The sequence below is a fragment of the Lycium ferocissimum genome, chromosome 2 (assembly GCF_029784015.1).
Source record: "Lycium ferocissimum isolate CSIRO_LF1 chromosome 2, AGI_CSIRO_Lferr_CH_V1, whole genome shotgun sequence".
In the NCBI taxonomy this organism is placed as follows: Eukaryota; Viridiplantae; Streptophyta; class Magnoliopsida; order Solanales; family Solanaceae; genus Lycium; species Lycium ferocissimum.
Window position 1 is genome coordinate 63,909,838 of NC_081343.1, and position 21,660 is coordinate 63,931,497.

Below are 21,660 nucleotides of genomic sequence, written 5' to 3' on the forward strand. Positions count from 1 at the left end.
GCAATGTGTAAAGGTTATGATGTTTATTCTTCTTTAGTCTAAATGATTTTCAACCTCGAAGTTCTGTTTCTTCTGTGAACGTACCTCGCTCTTCTTTGTACCCTCGCATTGTTTATTAATTTTCCTATTATCAAATGGAGAATAGTGACGATAATTAACAAGAATGTCCTCCAAGGAGCATTTGAGTCTTGCCTAGGTGCGAGTAAGCAGATCTAGAACACTATCGTTCATCATATAAAATAAAAAGGAAAGCATGAGCTACTAAGAGAATAAAAACTGCCTCAATATCATATTCAGCAGCATAGGTTTCGTTTTATCAAATTTGATTAGTCTTTGAAAGATTGCCTTTAAAACTAAAATTATGAATTATCTAAGGTACGATCGACTAGCTAAGGCCTATTTTACTAAAAATGCAGATACTTGGAGGAAAAATACATAAGAAACATATTTCTTTTTACCGTTTATTACAGATGATAAACTTATCATGGTAATACATATACTTAATTTGTTAGATGGTCACATGTGTCCTCTGTAATAAGACGTGGGAGGGTAATTGAACATCAAACCTGCTAAAAGTGCCAAACTACCAACCTAATGTCTATCTTAGAGTACAAAGCAAGAGAAAGTATTGAGGGACCGCAGGTTGTCTATCAACTGAGAGTTGAATAGTAACTCTAGCTAGCTTTAGCTTTTGTCTGTATATCCTATTTTAGCATAATCTTTCAAGGCATATCTGTTCGTTTATTTTGATTTCTATTGAAGTGTTCCAAACGATAAGGTTGGCATCCTATGAGGAAGAGCTCATATAACTCTGAACTGGAAATGACTGCGGATTTTTTATTTTAACATAGCATAGCTTATAAACAAAATGAATTTAGAGGCAGTATAATCTTATTTCTAATTCCATTGAATTACTCTCCAGTTTAGTTTTAAAGCGCAATGTAACTATTCAAAAAATCAGTTGCATGCAGGGCAAAAGTTACAACTATGATCATCAATCAATTAATTGTCCATCAAGCTCAAACGCTGGAATCAAAGTAAAAACTCTACGGGATATTTTATTTGGATTCTGCTATTTAATTTGTACTCATTTTTCTAAAAAAAAAAAAAAAAATGCATGTCTACCACTTGAGAAGAATTTCATACATGGAATGTCTGCAAAAATATTTGAAGATACGTATGGATGAAATTCAGGTATTTCTGCCTGAAGTTCACGCAAAAAATTAGTACTTCAATCATATGTGCATTTTTGCCTGAAGTTCACGCAAACATTTAGTACTTCAGCTATATGTGTCTACATTGCAATTAACCATATAAAATATCAAACACTGTATGTCTGTAGTTTTTCTGAAGTGGCTGAATTTTTAAAATTTTATGCACTGCATATATGATTTAAATCATAGTCCCAAATCTAATGTCTATGCCCTTCGGCTGGAATCAAATGTATTATTACTGCATTAACTTTCAACGACATGGTTAGAGCATTTAAGGCCTCGATATTTGTTTTCATTAAGATTAAGACGTATGAATCTGAAGCACATTTAAATGATTAATATGTTATCTCTACTTTTTAACATTGAATTATTAAGACTGTTTGTTTTTTAACATCTTAATGTGCACAATTTATTAATTTTTAAACATAATAAATATTCAATTCAAATAAAAAAAGTAATTAAATATTGGCCTAATACCATAGATGTACTTAAACTTCAAGTATTTTGTAAGTTAGACACTCAAACTTGCTGGTGAAAGATAGATACTTTAACTTGACAAATATGTATTCATTAAACACAAAAATCTGATGTGGCGAACTGCTTGCATGAAAAGCTATTCTAAGCTCGTGAGATGCTATTAAAATTAGCTGACATGGAAAATATCCATATTTTTCTTTTATATAAATGATTAAAGGCCCCTAAAATCTTGGTCATCTCCATTCATCTGTGGCAGTTGGGGAAAAATGGCCACCTCCGCCTAAACTAGTAAAAAAATAAGCAATTGCTCGCCGAACTCCTCCACAGCTTTTTTGTTCTCCCCACCGACTGCAACATAAAGAAAAAATCCACCACAACAATATCAAATTTCAAAAACTCAAACACAAAACAACTTCAGATTCAAAGAGCCGGATTAATAGGAATCTCAAAATATCAAATTTCAAACTTAAACATGAAAATCCAAATTAAAATGAATTGATTGCTTGCAGGTTAACTTTTGCAATTCGATTGCATTGCTAAGATGTTCCACCAGGGAATGAAAGGTCCAAATTTAATTGTTTAATTCCTCTGAAGTTTTTCCTATTGTCGACAACTTGACATCATTTTATGATGGAATAAATAAAAGAGAAATATTGTGGTGAGCTGATTATTATATGAGAAAAAATGATGAAGAAGAAGATTTTACAAAAATGGGACAAATAGAAATTGAAAAGGAATTGGGGAACGGAGTGGAGGACATGGGGATAGGGGGAACGATTAGGGTGGGGTTGAAGAACAAGTGGGTTTTGTTTTCCTTTTTCCAATTGTTATTTTTTAAAACCTTTTATTTACACTTGTCATTTTTTTTTTTTTTCCACGTGGCATTAAATAATAGGTTCACTTGCCACGTCATTAGCAAGTTATTTTCACACGCTTGGTCTTGTGGAAGCAGGGGTTCACAAAATATATATTTGCTAAAGTTAAAAGTGTCTATCCATTGGAGCGAGTTTGAGTAACTGTCTAACTTACAAAAATCAAGTTTAGGGTGTCTAAAGGTATTGTTCTTAAATATTAGAAAAATATATAAACTTAATAAAATAAAATTATTATTTGATTAAAAAATATTTATATTCGCTAGTACTGGTGGCGATGGTTTGTATTGGTGCTGGTGGTAATAGTTGGTGCTAGTGGCTAGTAATGGTGGTGGTGAAATAGTTGTGATAGTGGAAGTGGTTGGTGTTGTAGTGACTAGCGCAATGATGGCGGTTGGTAGTGGTGGTGGTGGTTGGTGTTGTAGTGACTAGCACAATGGTGGTAGTTGGTAGTGGTGGTTGTGATGGTGGAGTTGGTTGATGTTAGTAGTCGGCGGTGTTGGTGGTGATGGCTGAAGAATGTACGGTGGTAGACGATGTGTTGTAGTTGGCGACGATGCTAGTTGTGATGGTGGACGTGGTTAGTAGTAGGAATTTGTCGCAGATCGATGGTAGTAGTGGTAGCGACAGTAGTGTCTGTGGATATAGTTATAATGATGGTAGTGATAGGCGTGATATCAAATAACAGTGATGATTGGCGGCGGCGGTGGTTGACAGTGGTTGTTGTGATGGTAGAGGTGGGTTGGGACGGTAATGGTGGTGGTGGTTATGACGAAAGAGATGGTTAGAGGTGATGACTGGTGATTGTGGATATAGAGTGATGGTAAAAATTATCCACCCTAAAATATTTTTTAATGATATTAAGACTTTACCCAAGATCTTAATAATTAATATCTATTTAGACCAAATAAATTTTTAAATTTTAATGTAAATAAATATATTTAATGGCCTAGTATATGAATCATACATCTCCCTATTAAACGCAAACAAGTGAGGCCTAAATCACACGTCCATTTCTTCTTTGGCCCACTGACCCAATAATCTTTATTTTGTCACTTTTTAATGTTTTATTTCAAAGCCAAAACTGTACTTTTTCTTATCATGCAACCCTCCAATAATGTGCTTTGCCACCATAACTGTGATTAAGAAATATGGGCTTTTTTTGTGTCTCAAATTGTAATGGGGCCTACACGTGTTGCCAACCCTATCCCATATCAGTGCCCAGATGGGGCCCTACGCCGACTGTGTTTACATTCGCCATAAAAAATCGTGGACAGCCAATAGCCGAGGGCAGGAATGTGATTGGGACAGCATTAACTTTTTAAAAAAATGTGACTCAAACTGATAGGTATTTCTATATGTCTGTATTGCCTTTTTATTTGTGGCTCCAAAGAGACACTAGCTGCCTCACAGGGACATTTAGTTAAGCGGTACAGTTATGAGAGGACTACGATGCATGAATTATAATGTATGGAAATAAGGAACAATAAAATTAATGTAAGTAATGTTAATGCAAAGATTGTCAAACGGTGAATAATGGAGTAATATGTAAATTGTTATGTAGGGATTGTCTAGTTTAAGGTCATTCTTATCTTTAGATATTCTTTCTTATGTATTGTTAATCCACAATTTATTTTGTATATATAAGTAATACTAGATTAACACGTGTAAGTTATACTAGAATTAATTAGTAATATAATCTATGATTTATAGCATTTAAATCCACATAACACCTGAATTTATACTAGAAACCAAACACTGTATAAGAGTTACATGAGTTAGTTACATGAGTTTAAGTAATTCTATATGTGTAAAAAGTATTTATACAATAAAGTCACTTAAAATTGTAAGTAACTCTTATTTTTTTGTTTGGCAATTAATTTTTTTTATTAATTACCATGGAAACATTACAAAAACCAGGGGTGAATAGACCAAATTCAGCCCCTCTCAGAACATAATCCTGTCAAGAACCTACTTTCCCCGCTTTACTCTTACATACACATAACCAGAAAGTAACTCCATTTCGTAGCACCAATTGGTAACTTAGAACAAATGATAACGGCCAACAACCCCTATTTTCTTTCGTATCACCAGAGAAAATATAATGTTGAACTAATAGAAAAAACACAGGAGAAATCGTACTTTACATAGTATTGAAAGGGACAAAAAGAAATTTATATTGGGGGTTTACATGATGGGTTAAAACAATTCAAAGATACATTTAACATGAGTCTGGAGCCTAAAGGGTACTAAAATGCTCAAAATAAACCAAATGGGGTGCTCCTTTCTACCATATACCAAAAAGGGTATAACGTGGAGGGGCCAACGTTATACCCCAATTTTTTTTTTCAAACCGTTAGGCAAAAAAAAAATAATAATAATTTATAAGTAGAACGTGGACTGATCCGCGTTTTACAAAATATAAATTTTGTACATTTTACTTATATATATTTTGCAAATCGTTCCTCAGTCCACGACATTAGACAGATACGCGATTTTTTGCGCTTGGACTTCCGATTTACGCGGTTTTTTTTTTTTTTTTTGCAACATATTCGAAATAAAGTTACGCATTAAAAAATAACACACTTAAGGAACACTTAGTGTTTTTTCCATAAAAAGATCGCAACATCTTATTTTAATAAATCTTTTTTTTTTTTTTGCAACACTTAGTGTTTTTTTTCCATACTTTGACCAACGATTAGTCGTGTATCAAGACTCCAAAATTTTAATATTTTATATAGAACCTGATATTTTTTTTTTTTACCTACAATAATGTAGGTTCAATACATCAAGGATACGTAAACGTTCGGATCATTATTTTAGGGGTTGAAAACGTACCCAAAGTAAGTTTTGTTTGGAAACTTTAGGTTTAAGTGTTTTATTTTTTAATGTTTTGATTTAAGTGTGTTATTTTTTAATCAAGACATAACTTTATTTTGAATATAAATCTAACTCAATTAAATAAAAACGTATTTAAAAAGTACAGGAAGAAAAGCTAGTTGTAAAGTGGTCAAACTTTAAATGGTCATAACTTTGCATTCGGATGTCCGTTTTACGCGATTTTTTTTTATCTTGCGTATTTTTTTGAGATCTACGTAGGCAAACAGCCACTCTGGCCGAGCCGATTTTTAAAAAAACACCTGTTATCCTATTCAATTTCAATTTCTCCCCAAATTGGCGTGAAGTTTTTAATTTTCTTTACTTATAATATGATGATACGCAATAAATTTCAACGTAAAAATCCCTTGGCAATGTAGCTCGAATGTCAATTTCACTTTTGTGGTTTCAATTTTTCAAAATAAAGTCGACTAATTTTCTCGACATATAAAGTTGACTAAAATAACCTTATAAAAATAGAACACTTAAACCTAAAGTTTTCAAACAAAACTTACTTGTGTACCTTTTCAACCCCTAAAATGACGATCCAAACGTTTATGTATCCTTGATGTATTGAACCTACATTATTGTACGCAGAAAAAAATATCATGTTCTATATAAAATATTGACGTTTCGGAGTCTTGACACACGACTAATCCTTGGTCAAAATATGGAGGAAAAAAAAAACACTACGTGTTGCAAAAAAAAAAAAATTGACCAATTTTTTTTTTTTATTAACACAGTATTTTACTGCGTTAAAGGACTCAACCGCGCTATTATGGTTAATTCCTTTAACGCAGTAAAATACTGCATTAAAGATACTTTTGTCACAATTTTTTTTTAGGAGTATTTCGGAGTCTTGACACACGACTAATCGTTGATCAAAGTATGGAAAAAAAAAACACTAAGTGTTGCATAAAAAAGATTGATTAAAATAAGATGTTGCGATCTTTTTATGAAAAAAAACACTAAGTGTTCCTTAAGTGTGTTATTTTTTAATGCGTAACTTTATTTCGAATATGTTGCAAAAAAAAAAAACGCATAAATCGGACGTCCGAGCGTAAAAAATCGCGTATCTGTCTAATGTCGTGGACTAAAATATATATAAGTAAAACGTGGACTGATCCACGTTTTACAAAATTATATATATTTTGAAAAACGTGGATCAGTCCACGTTTTACTTATAAATTATTATTATTATTATTTTTTTGCCTGACAGTTTGAAAAAAAAATTGGGGTATAACGTTGGCCCCTCCACGTTATACCTCTTTTGGTATAGGGTAGAAAGGAGCACCCCATTTGGTTTATTTTGAGAATTTTAGTACTCTTTAGGCTCCGGACTCCATTTAACATGGTGTGTGATATTCTATGTTGCTCAGACTTTTCAAAAACGCTGACGGGTGCGTGTCAGATCCTTAAAAAATAAGGCATTTTTGGAGGATCCGACACGGGAGTGGCAGTATTTTAGGAGAGTCCGAACAACATAGGTGATATTATCCGTTGGTCAAGCGTGCACGGTTTTTTCCAAAAGGTCTCACACCATTAAGCAAGGGGCAGAGCCAAACTTTTAACTACTAGTTCGGCAGAACCCAATAGCTTTAGCTCAAACTTTGTATCTTAGAATAAAATTCATTTGATATGTATAAATAATACACAGAGAAGGGCCAAAACTTCAATGGACATGCCTAGGTGGACAACCATGTCAGCAATCTTTACCCAGTCGGACTAACTAATCAGCTCTAGTGGCAAGCTGCTAAAAGTTAGGGCATTTGTGGTCCCTTTGTTTGACGGCAAGGGTGGTTTTGATACCAAAACCAAGCAGAGGATAAATGTGATCTATTTCGAATAGTTTATTGGTAGTTTTGATCATTTTCCGAATAACATATTTAAATTTTAGTAAACAAAAATAATTATGATGTAGAACACATGAATTAAAAATTATGGATCCGCTTTTGTCATTATGAGTATCACTACACGTCCACACCCTTATACATAGCTTCCTTTTTTTCTTTTTACTATATATTAGACTTTAGGTGATGACAGATCATAAATAAAGAGAAGAAACTGATGAACAGAAAGTGGGAAAGAAGTGGCTTCTATCTTGACAAGTTATATCCTCAACAATTTTAGGTCCTCAAGCCTACCTAGCAACAATGCATGATTGGTCATCCATACATTGGGTACATGCACCCAATGTTGTTTATGATGACACCAAATGGAATAGTAATGAAGTTTGTTAGTTGATAATTAAAACCCCTACTCTCAGTGTATTAGATAAGGACCCCTTCAAACACCGAACAACAAATGCAGAGAAAAATAAAAGAAAAAATATTAAATCAAAGAAAGTAAACTTTTAGTGTTCTAGTGCACTTAATTTCATCATTATTTATATTTAGTGTTCTATAGATCATAAACCGTTGAATAATACTATATCGATCGAGTCCGGAACCTAAATGACCCAAAAAAAAAAAAAACACAAATGAACCAAAATACTCCAACCAAAAAAAAAAAAAAAAAAGTGATACCAAAGTACCTTTAACTTATGATAATTTCTTGCGTTAAAGTTGACTTAACTTGTTGTTACGGTTCCTTTAACTGCTTAGGAATTTTCTGCATTATTCAATAACGTAGGAATTTTCTACGTTATTCAATAATGCATGAAATTACTCGCTATTGAAGTTAAATAACGGACCATCTTCCCCACCACGGGTCCCCACCCCCATTTTTTTAAGAACAAAAACTCCATTAAAGGCAAAAAAAAAAAATGTGGGTCCACATTCCAAAAACGGCCTTTTCGCTTCAAATTTTATTCCAAAAGTCAAGATTTCAGATATTTGGTTTAGCAAGATTGAATGTTGAATGTTGGAAAAAAACAACGTACAACTTGATTCAAACAACCCTACAACAAGCTTCGATCAAAATACTTTACTATGAACTTCTTAATTATTTTGTTAAATACATGATGATCATGATCAATGTTTCTATGTCACGAATTTCGAAAAATGAATCGTATTTTTGCATTTTTGGCATCGCTTCCACTGGCAGTTTTCGAACTGCCTAGTGGCTTCTTCTTTTTTAATTTTTTGTTTTTGTTAATTTATTAGTTGTTAATTGATCATTCATGTTTTAATTAGGACAATATTGTAATCTACGATTATTTGTTAATTATCTAATTGTTAATTTATTTATTTGTGAAATATTTTATCTAGTGTTAACTGTTAATGTTCTAATTAGTTATCTAGTGTTATGTGTTAATTAGTGAGTCATAGTTAATTAATTATTAATTGGCTAGTTAATATAATTTCCCGTTAAATAAAATTAGTTCGTTATTACTTTAATTGTAGTTAGAAGAATAATTGGGTGCCTATGATTTCTTATGGTATTTGATTAATTTAGTAATTTTTAATTAGATATAATTATTCATAAAAATTTAATACAACATAATTCTCATAGTTCACAAATTTTGAATAACCAACGATAAAAGTAAATCCTTAGTTTAGGATTAGTTAGTTGACATAATTTTCCGTTAAATAAATTAACTATTTAATATAAACATTAATTAACTTAGAAAAATGAATCGTATTTTCGTATTATTTTTTTTGCTTAAATGGATTTTTTTTTCGTTTTTTGAAACTACCAGTTTTTTTTTGTTAATATTTATTAATTGTTAATTTGTTAATTGAATGTTTAATTGGAACAATAAAGTAATCTCCTATTATTTGTTAATTATGTCATTGTTAATTTATTTATTTATTTGTGAAATTATTGATCCTATGTTAAGTGTTAATGTGCTAATTTGTTATCTAATTTTATGTGTTAACTATTTAATTCACGTAAAATGAATTAATTTGTTATTACTTTAATTATAATCAGGAGAATAAGTTGTTATTTAATATAAATATTTAGTTGAGTAAATTATAGTTAGATATAATCATTCACAGAAATATTATACAACATAATTCTTATAATCCACAAATTTTGAATAAAGAAGGACAAAGGATATAATTATCATCATATTAGTTAGTTAATATAATTTTCTGAACAACGAATAACTAACTAAATCCTGCATAACGAACAATATCCTGAATAACGAACGATAAACTAAATTCTTAGTTTTGGATTGAACATCATTAATATAATTTTCCTATAAATGATTAATTAGTTAATATAATTTTACTTTAATTTCAAGAATAATAAATAATTTAGCTTCTACAGATACAACACCTTCATGGATCTGAACATTCACCCGGGGCCCGACGATAGATCAGTACTTGCTTTGTAAGATAATCATAGGTCCGAGCTATTATGGGGTGGTGTTATAGACATAGGGACTAGGCTTCATTCCCATAGGCTGCATAGAGCGCGGACTCTTTTACGCGAGCGCCCCCCACCTCCTCGCGTCTTAGAGATGTTGTATCGGGGTAGTATCTATCGTTGCGTCTCCTTTGATCGGGTGCAGCATGATTGGGCGCTCATTACAGCCATGGTTGAGCGATGGAGGCCGGAAACACATACCTTCCATCTATGCACTGGAGAGGCCACGATCACACTTCAAGATGTGGAGGTCATGTTTGGATTGCCGGTAGATGGAGACCCATTATACAGTCGGGTTGAGCCTCCTCCTGGTAGGACATGGGTGTCGGAGTTGACTAGGCTCACCCACTTCGTGCCTGGGGGCCCCACCACTATCTTGGGATAGAGTCGGGTGCAGATTAGTGTCCTCTGCTATCTCGGAAGCTCTATATTTGGATATATAGCAGAAGTTACAGAAGATATCATGATAGAGACATGCATATATGTTCGGTTAGAAGAATCTCTATTTCTAACATGTATCTATATCCCAGTAAGGCTATAACGTAGCTTAGGATGTGAAGTGAACTATTTAAGGTCGTATCCATAGTCAAACTAAGGTGATAAAATTAGCACACTAAAATATAACTCATTCAATCCATTCAAATTTGATCGTGTTAATGACTCATCCATTTATTAACTCAACTCATCTAAAAATGTGGTTGATTTGGGCTGGATCCATAGTCCAATTTGATCCATGAGAAATTTATCAAAATATTACAAATAAATTTTTTTGTTTGATATATTATATATAGCTCTAATAAAAAGAAAAGAAGTATTATTAGTGTTTTATTTGGTAATTAAAGAAGTTATAAGAAAACAAACAAAGAAATTAAAACTTGGTAAGATTTAAAGGGATTGGGATATGACTCATTAGCCCATCTTGGACAATTAATCACCAATTTATTGATTCAGCTCATTTTGTTCCGTCCTACTTCAGCACAAACCGCACATATATCACCTCTAATCAAAACTTATAAACTACAATAAGAAAAATAATAAGGAGAAAGGGTTTGGAGGCACATTACATGGAAGAGGGAGTAGATTAGATAGGACATTTATTTTAACAAATTAGACAGGACATGTAGCTAGCTTATTAGGGGAGTAATAAACCTGAAAGGAAAAATATGGGTAGTTGTTAAATGATGATATGACAAGGAAGAAGATCATCAAAAAATTTGGCACAGAGAGATAGGTGCAATAATAGGGGGTCCATGTTACGGCTTGCAATTAGCTGCTTGGAAAGGTAATCCTTTGATGGAGGTTTTTCCATTTGAATTCACCAGTCTCCATCATCTTCATTTCTTTCATTTCATCTTCATTTCTTTCATTTCCTGCTCCTCACATTACGCATATATAAAGATCATAGTATTCAACACAATCAGCACAGGATTCTTCAATTGTATATGATTCACACACTTCTTTAAATATTATTATTTTTGTTTAATAGAAAAAATATGGCCACATTGGCTTCCTTTTCGTTAAAGAATTCAGCTGTCATTCTAATATTGCTATATGGTTTGACCTTTTCATTCTCAGTAGTGAGTGCACGACCCACCACTTTTCTACAGGACTTTAAAGTCACTTGGTCTGACTCTCACGTCAAACAACTCGATGGCGGCAGGGAAATTCAGCTTGTTCTCGACCAAAACTCAGGCAAGATGTTACCTTAATTTCCTGCTTATTTCATTCTATTTATTTATCTATCATTGTGTTTAAATTGTGGCATGTTCATGCATGGACCAAGTAATTAATCCAGTATGGTTGTGTTTTGATTTTAGGATGTGGGTTTGCTTCCAAAAGCAAATATCTATTTGGACTTGTTAGCATGAAGATCAAACTTGTTCCTGGTGACTCCGCTGGAACCGTCACGGCCTTTTACGTAAGCATAGAATACTTAATTTTACCCGTATGATTACACTTAACCAATAAATGCCAGACAATCTTTCTTACACACGTTCATCACTTAATCATAATTATTTAACTAATATGTAATCTCACTTAGTTAATTTTTAACAGTTAAAATTAAATTATTTGATCTAGCGTAAATATTGGTGCAAATAAGTCTTTACCATAAATACACTTGGCAATGTAAGATATTTTACACTACATGATATTTTAATTGGTTATAACAAGTAATTTATTACTCCGTATATTTTATACACAGTTACTCGTAGTTAAAGATAATTCATTGTAACCTGATGGTGTAGAAAAACTATACACCATCAGTGGACAGATATAAATAAACTCGTGGAAATTTATTTTGTACGACATTGTCATTTGTAGATGAACTCGGACACAGGTAACATAAGGGACGAGCTAGACTTCGAATTCTTAGGGAACCGTTCGGGTCAGCCGTACACTGTCCAGACGAATGTTTTTGTCCATGGAAAAGGTGACAAGGAACAAAGGATCAACCTTTGGTTCGACCCATCCGCTGATTTTCACACCTATACCATTCTTTGGAACCACCATCACACCGTGTAAGTACACAATTTAACAATTAGTATTCTTCCATCTTTTACAATAATAATAATTTAATGTTTAATATAATTGAAGATTCTACATAGACGAAGTTCCCATTAGAGTGTTCAAGAACAACGACGAAGCAAGAGGAATACCATTCCCCAAATCCCAACCAATGGGTGTATTCTCAACATTGTGGGAGGCCGATGACTGGGCAACAAGAGGTGGTTTAGAGAAAATAAATTGGAGCAACTCCCCATTTTACGCATACTACAAAGATTTCGACATAGAGGGATGTGTAGTGCCAGGACCAGCAAATTGTGCCTCAGACCCACGTAATTTGTGGGAAGGAGCTGCTTACCAACAACTCAGCGCTGTGGAAGCAAGGCGATACCGTTGGGTTCGAATGAACCACATGATCTATGATTATTGCACTGACAAATCCCGTAATCCCGTTACTCCACCCGAATGTATGGACGGAATTTGAAATCTCGATCAAATATTCATTATGTATACATATAAAAATTTGCATATAGTCGAGTCAGTAATTTTCGGATATTGGCCCTGTGTATTTATGCATATGCCCCTATAAATGCATAAATACATATGCGGCAGATGAAGGGGTAGAAGGGGGAGTTAGGGAAAGAAGAAATTTGTAAGGGGTGGGAAAAAGTTAAATGTCATTTTATTGCTTTAATTGATGTTGTCTGTATTTGCTGTAAATTGTACTAAAGCCAATAATGTTTCCTCTGGTTTGATTGAGATTGTGATGTTTATTCTTCTCTTGGCTACAATCTTTTCAACCTCAAATTAAGGCTACTCGACTTCTAATTGTGCTGCGAATTGTACGTACTCATTATTGCTCTCTTTCTTGATGGCATCGTACGTCTTGTTTAGTTTTGTCAACTGAAAAATAGACACAACACAAACTAAAAAAAAAAAAGTCTTGCAAGAATTAAGTGAGGATGGACCCCTGCGAGGATTGATACGAATAAAAGGAAATATATACAATACTTTGAAGAACTATGAGAAAGTAATTTATAGGTGGAGTTCAGAAACACAAAAACGAAATAAAATAAGAAGAACAATGACATATGTAGGTGATATTTAGGCATAACAAACCACATGTAAACATGAGGCGTTGTCACAGTAAGGTCTGCCTAAAATCATATTGAATGTAATATGATTCATTTTTCTGAAATTTGCTTATTGTTCTAAAGATTGTCTTCAAGCTATATTATTAGAGCTCTACTATTCATTTTCAGGTTAAATTATCGATTTTAGTCAATTAAGTACCACTTAGTAGTACACTTGAAGCAACATCTATTCCCCTTATTACCATCAAATTGATACCTCAGAAGTAAAGTGATAGAACCACATTTCATGTGCGACGTGGAACATTTCTTGAAGACGAGTATTCGAGTTTGAAAAAGGTCATATCAAGAAAACAAGTACATCTCAATTCAATATTTGTTTGGTAAATATAACCGTAACCCAGCACTTTTTACCATGCTCTGTGATTAATGATTTTTAGATAGTTCATGAGTAAAAAGAACCGTAACCTAATAAACAAGTAACCCTGCCATTAATTGTTGACAACTCTTAGGAGTGGTTTGGCCAAACAACCCCTTAGTATATATATTCAGCAAGATTGTCTGGTAAACTAGCTCATACCACATGTTAATATCTAGGAAACCAACGTCCAAACAGCTTTCTCAGTATAGAAAAATTATCTTTACTAATTTTGACAAGATATTGTCAGATATAGACTAGTGGTGATGTGCAAGAGCTTTAATTTTGACAAAGGGCAGTTTAATTATGACCTCGGAGTCAAAAATATGTAACTCCAGAATGACACAACCCAATGCATATCTTTAGTGCAATAAAGGGAATATTTCTCAAACGAGTTCGCATTTTCCTTTCGTGGTGCATAAGTGTGAATGTACCAAATATGAAAATCTGTAGCAACAAAAATATTTAAAACCCAAGAGTAAAACAAGTTAGCAAGAGTCAATATGACCTCGACTGGAAAACTTAAGTAAATCTCCAATGAGATAGACATTGGAGTCCCAAAACAAATGATCACACAAAAAAAAAAAAAAAAAATGTGTGTGTGTGCATATATATATATACACACATCACCTAAATGCTTTGATCAATATCCAACAAAAGCCATGGCTTTGTTTCTGTTGATTTGGAAGTGACATAGCAAATTCAAAATTGTAGAACAAAATCCCTTTTTTTTTTGTGGGATCAGTTCAATTGGAGTGCAACTTTTTCCGTCTTAATAAAAAAGCTAGGCTCCTTACCTCATTTGTATGGGCAAACCGAGTCAAAAGGGCTCTAAAACCAAACACAACCCAAGGTTGATAAGCTTCTTGCAGTTGGTAGAGTTTTTTTAACTTCTGGCCCTATTTTGTGCTGGTCTTTAATTTTTCCCTTCAAATAGGCTGGTCTTTAATTATTGCCTTCAAAATCGAACTTATGCCTAGAGGGGCATAAGTTACGCATCATAATTTTCACAATTTATGCGAGCACCCTTAATAAAGAAATTATGCCTCGCTAGGCATAAGTTTAATTTTGAAGGGAAAAAATTAAGGATCAGTCCAATGGAAGGTCAAACCGTGCAATTACTCCTTTAGAGTGTCCATTTGGTAGGTAATGGGCTACCATGAACTCGAAAATCCGTTGCTAGTGGATACTGAGCTCTATGGGCTCACAATTTGGGTTGACTAATAACCTTCGTTATTGGGTTATTCTGCTAGCCCAAGTAACCTCATGTGGCCCAGACATTCTTTCAGTTGCTTCTTCCTTCTAGTTTTAAATTGTTAAGCCAGTTGATTAGAAAAAATGTCTTATTTATCCCACGCAGAAAAGATTTTTCTGTCATTTCTAGTTGGTTTGGACAAGAATTGACTTTAAACTAAACTTTATGATTATTCGAAATATTGCAATATACAAGAATAATATGTACCACACAAGAATAATTATGCTTGTGCGAAGTCATACTTAGCTGACGGTTTACGAAGGAATAAAATATTTTCATATCAGTATGATAATGAAAGAGCCAAACTTACCACAAAATTAAATAGGTACATTTGAGCTTCCACCAAGGAATGGGACAAAAAATACAGTTTATTGTTACAAGTTACAACTATCAGGATTGAGAAAGCGATGTTCGTAGCAGTTGCTTGTGAAAATGGAAGAAAATAATTGTAACCAAATTGCGTAATAAAAAAGTTAGATTTCCTACATTAATTACGTAATGGAGTTTTTCTTTAATGTGGGGCATTGCCTTTGGACGAGGGTGGAAAAACGTGGGCAGGATAAAACACTTTTTTGTGCGGAGTGCCCCTCAAATGCACTGGTTTTTAATTTTTACCCCTCAAATTGCTGATCTTTAATTTTTGTCCTTCGCCTAAAATTTTTAGGTTTCGGGTTCGAACTCTCGCTCAGTTAAAAAAAATTTTAAAAAAATTCTAGATAGAATTTGAATTTGCAAGGCAGAATTTGTCTGCAAACTCTCCCTTAAGACATAATTTTACCTTCAAAACTCTGCCTGAAGGTAAAATTCTGCCTTAAGGCAGAGTTTTGCCAAGGTAGAGTTTGCTAAGGCATAGTTTGCCTGCAAAACTCTACGTTAAGGCATGGTTTGCAGGTAAACTATGCCCGATGGGGCAGAGTTTGTAGGCAATCTCCGCCTAACAATTTTTTTAAAATTTTCGCTTGAGCAGGGGTTTAAACCCGGAACCCTGAGGTTTTAGGCGAAGGCAAAAGTTAAATACTTTCATTTTGATGGGCAAAATTAAAGACCACCCCAAAATAAGGGCATTACTGCGAATTGCCCAGGTTAAAATGGTTGAGTTAACACATAGATGGATTTTTTATCAGCCCAAAGGCTTTTTGGATTAAGATGAATTAGGTCAAGATGAGCTAACCAACTCAACTTTTACCAAGTCTTTTTTCATTGTTTTTCTTATTATAATAATTTGTTTAATTACCAAATAAAATTAATAAAATAAATTTTCTTATTACTATAATACATAACATATCAAACAAAAAGAATTAAATATTTCGACAATGTCTTTCATTACTTCATGGGTCAATTTGGGCTATATATTTAGCCCAAATCAGCCCAATTTAAAAAATGGAAAACTTACACAAATAGCTATCTTTTAATAGCTTCTAACTAGTTATAGCTACAAGTTGAAGATTTACAATTCGTAGCTGCTTTTGGCCGTATTTCAGTTGTATCTCGCATTTTTAAAATACAGTGAAATACAGATAAATACAAAACACGATAAATTTAGGCTCTATTTTTTGAACATATTTTTTTAAGAAAAAATAGGCTACATTTTTGGAACATAATATTCTTTTCCTTTTTAAATAGTAAGTCAAATTAAATCAACCATATTTCACTCAAATCACTGAACAGTAAAATCAGGCCCTATTTATGGAACAGTTTTTTAAAAAAAAATTATGAGATTCAATTTAAAACTTCTCATAAATCACGCATAACGATTGTTCTTCCATAAAAGCTTACAAATCTCTCTCAACTTTTATCACAATCAAACCTTTTTGAATTCAAAAACCACTAAAGATCTAAAAACTTTCAAATACAGAAAAATATACACTGAAATATAATGAAATATGGTTGATTGTTTAAGAAATATAAAGTTGTAGTATGTGTATATACAATGGAATACAATGAAGTATATCAGAAGCTATTTCATAAATTAGAAATACAAAATCTTTGAAATACATTGAAATACAAAAGTCGTGAAAACAAAGTGTAGTAAAAATAGGCTCTATATTGGAAACATTCACTATATTTACACAAAAAAAAAAATATAAATACTTTGAAATACAACAAAATAATATACTGAAATACATTGAAATATACTGAAAATTGGATATATTGTTTGTTAATACACAGAAATACCTTTGAAATATACTGAATTATCTTTGAAACATTTTATCAAACACTTGGTGGGCATGAAGCTCCACAACTCTCATCAATGGTGTTCTTTTTCTTGTTCTTTTGAATTCGATACAAGCATACTTTTTCTCCAATGTCTCAAAGCATCAATGTTATAAAGACGTACGTCTCTCGATTAATGAAACTGGTGTCTTTTTAATTGGATCCTATTTTGTAAATGGATTTTGGTAATATGATTCTGAAGTTTTGAAGGAATTGTAGCTAGTTTATCTATTTTGTTGAATGAATCTTTCTTTTAACAAATTGCAAATGTCTTCCTGTGACATCATGTAGCTGCGGATGTGGACATTGAAGAAGTAGCTCATAAAACAGAGGGACATAGTGGAGACGACCTCACAAATGTTTGCCGAGATGCTTCTATGAATGGCATGAGACGAAAGATAGTTGGGAAGACACATGAGGAGATTAAGAACATGGCCAAGTTAGAGCTCTTTTTTTTGTCGACCATGGCTGCTGCTACTACTGTAGGATTCTTCTGATTTATAAGAGAAAATGAGATATAGGGTAGGTGATGGAACGGAGAGAGAAAGAGGGGTGAGGGAGAAAATAAATTTAGTAGGTGAGAGAAAATCAATTTAATAAACTAGGAGATGGAACGGAGAGAGAAAGAGAGGTGAGGGAGAAAATAGATTTGATAGGTGAGAGAAAAATATTTGAAAAAAAAAATTTGTGAGTAAGTGGGAGAGAGGTACCTTATTTTTAGGGAAATACACTGCAGTTACAAAAACAAATTATAGATGGTAATTTGATAAATAATTAAGCTACCAAAAATAATTTTAAAAAAAGATAGTTATTATTAATAAATAAGTCTTAGAGGTAGTTATGGGCTGTAAATTTTCCCTTTTTAAATGAGTTGAATTTGACAGTTCAAAGTGGGTAGAACTAATAAATAAACGGGTCATTAACTCATCCAAATTTGAACGAGTTAGACGGGTCATATTTTAATTATTGATTTTGCCATCTTACATTGGATGTGGAGATCTCTGTCGGTCTACCAATCAAGATGATAAATATAGGGCTTAATACCTAGATGGACCCTTAAACTTGGCATGTTTTGTAAGATAGGCATATAAACTTACAAGGTGAGATGAGTTAACTTAAACTTACTCAAAGTGTATTTTTCAAGTTTTCCGGTTGTTTTGAAAACAAAAACTATATTTTCAAACACTCACAATTTTCATGGCCAAACAAGCCCTAAATATATAACAAAATATTTTTTTTAAAAATGCAAAAATAAGGCAAACGCATATACATGAGACTATAAATGTGCACTTAAACCAATAAATACTCGCTAATCGCAATTTTGCAGCTTTCAATTAACTCGGATTTTTTTTTTACACTTGAATAATTAAAAAACAATAACTTTAACCAATAAAAATCTTAAAAAAAGAAATTTCAAATTAAGAAATTTCTTTTTTTTTTAAGGATTTTCTTCTCAACTTTTCATTTTCTTAATTTGAAATTTCTTTTTTTAAGGATTTTTATTGGTTAAAGTTATTGTTTTTTAATTATTCAAGTGTAAAAAAAAAAAATCCAAGTTAATTGAAAGTTGTAAAATTGCGATTAGCAAGTATTTATTGGTTTAAGTGCACATTTATAGTCTCATGTATATGCATATGCCTTATTTTTGCATTTTAAAAAAAAAATATTTTGTGATATATTTAGGGCTTGTTTGGCCATGAAAATTGTGATTGTTTGAAAAATATAGTTTTTGTTTTTTCAAAACAAGCCGGAAAACTTGAAAAATACACTTTAAGTAAGTTTAAGTGCCTATCCCACCTGTGTAAGTTTATATGCCTATCTTACAAAACATGTCAAGTTTAAGGGTCCATCTAGGTATTAAGCCTAAATATAGAAGCCTCACCTGCACCCGTAATTATTTTTTGATGAAATTTAATAGAACGTGTAGATCCTCTATCTTTTGAAGGTCAATAATGGAGAAACCCTATGAATAAATCGGTTCCTAGCTACTTTATTAATTAAGACACAGTGAACGAAATTGAGTCACGTCTAAGCTTTCTTGTGAAAGGATTTCCCACTAGTACAAAAGCAGATATTTTCATGTTACTATTCATGTGAAACATTATTATGTTGTTGTGCACATATGATGTTTTAGGATGTGGACTGATCAAGAAATAGTGGTGAACCATGACGCAGATTAATTATTTCTTCTACAATTTGTAAACTTATTGTGGATAAAACAGAAACAGTATTGGCCCCTTATCTAATTAAGGCTAGAAACTAACAATGCATTGAGAGGAAGCAAAGCAAAATCAAAATTGAATACTCCTCACTTTCAATTCATGTGAAGTAATTTAATCGGGCACAAAACTTAAAGGGAAAAAAAAGTGAATTTTGAAAACATTAATCTTCAATATGCATGAGATTTTTGTCGCTAAAATAACATATTATTAAGAGTAAAATAAGATAAATAAATTAAATAATTTCTAAATATAAGAAAAACATCATTCTTTTATGAATGGATTAAAGGAATAATGTCATGTAAAACGTACTGCGGGTAGATATATATTAAGACAAAAAGTAGAGGGTCCCAATCATTTCTTGCGTCGATAGAACGTCCAATTCAAAGTAAAGCTGCTGAATAAGAATCATATCTCATGTCGACATAAATTTTCTTCTGTTACGGCAGTTTTGTGATTTGCTGCTTTTTTTTTTTTTTGTGCATTTGCCTATTCTCTTATCCACTCTCTTCTCCATATATCCTTTTCCACACACTAACACTTCAAGTTCAAGGTTAAATCTCTGACTTACAATAACGATCTTTCCAAAGAGAGTAGCCTTTTGATTTCTTGTTTCCTATATATATCAAAATAAATCTTAAATATTTGTGTTTGGTTATAAATGATCATCTCATTAATGGTAACATGTGAATTTTAAGATTAAATTATAAAATGACTTTTTTTTCTCCGATAAACTAAAAATAAAAGTGTATCACATGAATTGGGGAGAGAGATTTTTTTTATTTTTTTTTGGTGGAAACTAGTATTTTACTTGTCTTCTCTTTGCATGAAGATGACAAGTAATAATGCAACTAGAAGCTGAAAAAAGTTCCAGCAGAATAACTTCAAATCAATGATGAGCTGTACTTCCAAATATGAGGAACCAGCTACAGATCGAGACCACATTAATTATGACAGCAACATAATGATGAATCCACCTCTCAACTTGTTACTGAATTTTGGAATTCTAATACATGGCTTACAATTAATGATGCAGCTGCCAATCGGGGCGATAATTAGAGTGACAGAAGTCATAATTTCCCTTCCTACGCGTGGAATCTTATAAGAAAGACATCAACTGAAAAAGATAACTCTATGTATAATAAATATATATAGAATTAATTAGTCATACCGAACTTATAGCATTGTTTATCCAGAATTTCGATAACAATTGAATTTGTACGTGAGATATAGGATATGTAGATGAATTTTAATCTATTTTTAGTTGATACGAAATATATATGGATTTGTTTGCTATAATATATATATGGATTTATGTGCTAATGCCTTGAAATAATTTATTGATATTGGTGATTAAGCTATATATATATATATATAGTATTGAATGTATGAACAAAGTCAAAGAAAACTACAGATCCGGACTAAAATCAGAGAAAGAGAGAGATTCAATATATATTTTTCTATTACAATGTTCTAGATCTGAAAAAGCCAACCCCTCAAATTAGGAAAATGTCCTCTATTTATAGGTTTGCCTCATGGGCCTTGAATACAATACAAAGCCTTTTAGAATAAAGAAACCTAAAAGAATAAGATAGGACCGTACGGTCTGACACTCATACGGTTGTCAGTACAAAATGACAGAACGGTCTTGACGTGGCGGCACCACAACCGGGTTAACTGGACCAACGGCCACGTTCGGTTCGGTCATAAACGGACCAACGCCCACCCGAGTTTGACTTGGAACCTGGGACTAACGGCCACGTTGAGTTTGGTTCGAAGACACCGGATCAACGGATACACTTCTCTTATCTCGGGTCAGCCACATTCGGTGCAATCCCCCCGGTCTGAAGAAAAGACCGAACATACTCGTGCTCATTTGGACCTACCCTCGGCCCCCGGTCTCACCGATCTTACATGACCCGGTTTTCACCGTATACAGATAGTCCCCACACTTTTCGGTTCGTAGTTTTACCGGAGTAACGGGAAGTGGATAAGTCACAAAACCGGTGGTTCCATAAGCTCGTTCTTATCTTGTAATTTGGCGGGAACAGTTATGTCACGTCCTTCTGACATTGGCCACGTGTCCCGTCCCGAATGGCTGACCTCAGGAACCGCCGTAACGCACGTCGCTTCATATCACGTCTCATTAATTGTGGGACATGTGTCGCCACCCGATTGGTTGCTCTCTGTAACCGCTACAGTTC

General features: G+C 33.0%; 1 protein-coding gene across 1 annotated transcript; it reads left to right on the forward strand.

Moving 5' to 3' along the window:
* Positions 1–11,155: 11,155 nt before the first annotated feature.
* Positions 11,156–12,907, forward strand: LOC132046743 (probable xyloglucan endotransglucosylase/hydrolase protein 6). The gene is made up of 4 exons (XM_059437480.1): positions 11,156–11,446; positions 11,572–11,672; positions 12,077–12,273; positions 12,350–12,907. Exons 1-4 carry the CDS (start codon positions 11,248–11,250, stop codon positions 12,741–12,743), a joined length of 891 nt encoding a protein of 296 aa, XP_059293463.1. The 5' UTR covers positions 11,156–11,247; the 3' UTR covers positions 12,744–12,907.
* The last annotated feature ends 8,753 nt before the right edge of the window (positions 12,908–21,660 follow it).